The sequence below is a fragment of the Cottoperca gobio genome, chromosome 15 (genome assembly GCF_900634415.1).
Source record: "Cottoperca gobio chromosome 15, fCotGob3.1, whole genome shotgun sequence".
Classification (NCBI taxonomy): domain Eukaryota; kingdom Metazoa; phylum Chordata; class Actinopteri; order Perciformes; family Bovichtidae; genus Cottoperca; species Cottoperca gobio.
Window position 1 is genome coordinate 8,841,388 of NC_041369.1, and position 3,810 is coordinate 8,845,197.

The following is a 3,810-nucleotide window of genomic DNA, read 5'->3' on the forward strand; positions in this document are numbered from 1 at the left end:
GTCATAAAAAAAAACTCCTCTTCGCTGCAGGCAGTCTGGTATAGGCGATCATATTTTTGCAGGTTTGATAATAATAACACGAGCTAACACAGGTTATCCCCTTCAGTCGGAGGCGGTGTAGAGGCTGAACTGGGTGCAGTTTTGGCAGAGGTTCAAGTGATTAAATTAACATTTAAAAAAAGCAGTGAGTGACAGAGGCTGCAGTAAACTGAGGGGGGAGAGGAAGGAGGGGGGGGGGGGGGGGGGGGGGGGTCTGTCGAAGAAATCAAGTCAATAGAAACTGAAGTGGAAGCAGGCGTTTAGAGCTCCGTGGTGACGTCACTGCTCCACATTGAGCCAGTAGTAGAGAGTCAGTGGAGATAGATAGAGGAGCGCCGTAGTAAAGTACACACCGACATGAACTTCTCCCTCTAAAACTTCAACGTTGTTGCTCTAAAAGTCGGGAGAAGACGAGTTTGTGGGTTTTTTTCGACAACCGGAACGTGCTCTTTATTGGCTTTTTAAAAGGAGCTCGGAGGAAAGCAGGAGAAGAAGACACATTTTGGGTTTCTTTTCGGGGGGTTGACGACTAGCGCTATGTCGTCCGCGGCGGTCGCTGCTTCTTCCAGGAGGCAGTCGTGTTATTTATGCGACTTGCCCCGCATGCCGTGGGCCATGATCTGGGATTTTACCGAGCCCGTCTGCAGGGGATGTGTCAACTACGAAGGAGCAGACCGCATTGAGTTTGTCATCGAGACGGCCCGGCAGCTCAAGAGGGCTCACGGGTTTCAGGAGGGCAGGTCTCCCGGGCCGGGGAAGTCACAGCTCTCCGGGAAAGAGATCCAGGCGATAAACCACGCAACGGCGGGAGACCCTGGCTCCCGGCCGCCGCAGCCGCTGGACCGCTACCCGCTCTCCTCTGACCGCCCGCCCAGGCTGGGTCCAGAGTATCAGTCTGGCAGGCAGGCGAACGGCATTCCCGTGCCCAATGGATTTCCTAAGCCTGACGAGCCGCCGGAGCTGAACCGCCAGAGCCCCAACCCTCGCAGGAATAGCACTGTCCCCCCAAATCTAGTGCCTTTGGTTAACGGGAACATGCCCTCGGTGCACGCCGTCAACGGTAGACCGGGCCAGATGGGGCTTCCCTCCGCACTAGCGGGCGGTAGTCCCGCCGACATGGGCAAGAGACCCGCCTCGGTCTCCAGCACTGAGCACGACAGAGAGGTGAAGGAGAAGCACAGATCGGACAGTCTCACGCCGGAGCTCTCCGATAGCCACAAAAACAGGGCAGACCCGGACTGGATGGGCAAGGGCAAAACGGTGAGGGACCTGATGGCTCTGCACACCTTCGACAACAGGTTCAAGAAGGACCATGCGGCCATGCAACAAAGGGTTATGGGCTATGAAACCAGCGCCACGGCTTCCAAGTCAGGTAAGCATCCAGTGGTGTTGAAATTCAAGAATACTTTTGTTATTTTTGTGAATTTTTCATTAAAAAAACACATCTTTATTAACTAATTTAAGCACAAGAATGGGTTAATAATGGAAACATGGTAAATCTAGTATAATGTCTGCAACATTACAAAATGATTTTATTTTAAGTATTTGTTGTTATTATTGTTTTGAACCCTGTGGTGCAGCAGGGAACCGCAAAAATGCATGTCTCCCTTCCAGTTTAATTGTTGATCCTTGTCTGAGCTGTGCAACTCAACTATTTTGTTTAACCCTTTCCCACCTCCAGACAGAGGAAAACACCCCCGGAGCATGAAGAGAAAAGCCTCGCCTGAACCAGACGGAGAGGGGACAGCTGCCAAGCTCAATGGAGAAGGACAGCAATGGTTACCACCACCTACTGACGGACTGAAAATGCCTCCAGTTCCCCAGCCAAGCTTCGCCTCTCCCCCCTCCACAATATCCCCCCACCCCCGCACCACCCCACCTGAGGCTGCCCAGAACGGCCAGTCCCCCATGGCGGCTCTCATCATGGCGGCAGACAATGCAGGTGGGAACAGCTCTCCCAAGGACGCCAACCAAGTCCACTCCACCACCCGGAGGAACAGCAGCAGTCCCCTGTCACCGTCCTCCATGAATCAGAGGAGGCTGGCGCAGAGAGATACATCTGGTGCAGGTACACCCCACGTGCCAGGCATGGACCAAGTGCACCCCCAAAGCATTCCGGACTCCTCAGTACCCGGCAGCATACCCCTGTGCTGCACGCTGTGCCACGAGCGTTTGGAGGACACACACTTTGTTCAATGCCCGTCTGTGCCCTCTCACAAGTTCTGCTTCCCGTGCTCGAGGGAAAGCATAAAGCAGCAAGGTGCTACGGGTGAAGTGTACTGTCCAAGTGGAGAGAAATGTCCCCTGGTTGGCTCGAACGTACCATGGGCTTTCATGCAAGGAGAAATCGCCACCATCCTTGCAGGAGACGTCAAAGTAAAAAAGGAGAGGGACCCTTGATTTTGTTTGAACACTTCTTTGGGGAGGGGAAGCAAAAATATGAGTATAAATATATAAATATCACATACATACCATTCAAACAAACTAACGGACTTGTACATATTGGACCCAAGGGAAGAGTATACTTCGTAAACATGGTTGTATAATTTTTGATTTTTGAATACATTGTGTTTCTATATTTTTGAAGATAAAGGTATGTACTCATTATAATGGACTACGTTCCTCTTTGTTGATGTTTAACAAAATTCTTGATGTACTTCTAGGTCTGGTGGCAGTTCCTGTTTAACGTAGAATGTGACTAATGCTACTCTACGAGCACTTGGCAAAACTGAAATGCTTTTAGCTGTACTTGTATGCACTTGTTTAAAAATTGCCAAATACAATTTCTGATCTTGTATGAACTTATTGTCTGAGCTTGCTTCATTTGAGTGATTAAGAAGTTACACGGGACCTGTGGACAGATGATGAGATAGGTTGCTCTCTGCTCTGATGCGCAGGCTTGTTGTGACGGCTCAGGAGACTTGATTTACGCTGCACAACATAAGTAGGCTACTGTTTCAGGCTGCAGCACGGCAGCCTTTTTCTGCACACATGCCTTTTTGTGATTCATGGGAAAGCATGGGAGGAAAAACACACAAATCACATTGTCCCAAATTTGCTCCAGATTGTGCATCACTGTAACTGATGGCAGTGTACAGAAATAGGTGCCAAGTCATGTTCAGTCAGCTGGAATCTGTTGAGTCAGTAATGTGAGAATGTGCATGATTGTCAACACGATACCATAGTGTAACCACAAATTGGAAGTTTAGCTGAAATTCACCACTCTGAATAACGTTCTTAGCTTTTTACTAGTGCCACATATTTTCATGCGTGTATGCAAATTGTGTTTGACGTTATGACAGTTTTTATTTCAGACAAACCTGTTATTTTCAAATAATCCCACTTTTGAATGGCCAAGCAGTCGATAAAACCTCAGATTATGAATAAAATCAGCATTTCAAACTATCTCTAAGCATGAATTAGGTGCATTAGCACTGCAGCAACACCCCTTTTACTATCACTGATACTACAACATGCTTCCACATGCTAGGAGCAGATTTCTGCATCAGTATGCAGTGTGTGCTCTTTCAGAGTAAACAATAACGCTCTTGCTGCCTGACATACCAACCTCGCTCTGTATCTCTTCAGATGCAAATTTAATTGTCGCAGATTCATGGCGACACAGCCATAAAAACAGCAATTCTGTCTCTGTAATGGTGAGTAGGCAGCCAGAATCATCTCTACAAGCAATAACTGCCTTATGGGGTCGTTATGTGGCAAACTGCAGTTACTGTGTCTGCAAAAGAGAAGCAATCTTGAGGCTGTTTTTTG

General features: G+C 48.5%; 1 protein-coding gene across 1 annotated transcript; it reads left to right on the plus strand.

Annotated features, from left to right (window-relative positions):
- Positions 1 to 280: 280 nt before the first annotated feature.
- On the plus strand, positions 281 to 2,840 carry irf2bp2a (interferon regulatory factor 2 binding protein 2a). Its single transcript, XM_029450340.1, has 2 exons — positions 281 to 1,411; positions 1,721 to 2,840. The coding sequence occupies exons 1-2, from the start codon at positions 577 to 579 to the stop codon at positions 2,437 to 2,439; spliced, it is 1,554 nt and encodes a 517-aa protein (XP_029306200.1). The 5' UTR covers positions 281 to 576; the 3' UTR covers positions 2,440 to 2,840.
- The last annotated feature ends 970 nt before the right edge of the window (positions 2,841 to 3,810 follow it).

Excerpts from the sequence above, each read along its gene's own strand:
- irf2bp2a (XM_029450340.1), top strand. The coding sequence starts at position 577 with ATGTCGTCCGCGGCGGTCGCTGCTTCTTCCAGGAGGCAGTCGTGTTAT. Across the intron at positions 1,412-1,720 it reads CGCCACGGCTTCCAAGTCAG|ACAGAGGAAAACACCCCCGG; the intron begins GTAAGCATCCAG and ends TCCCACCTCCAG.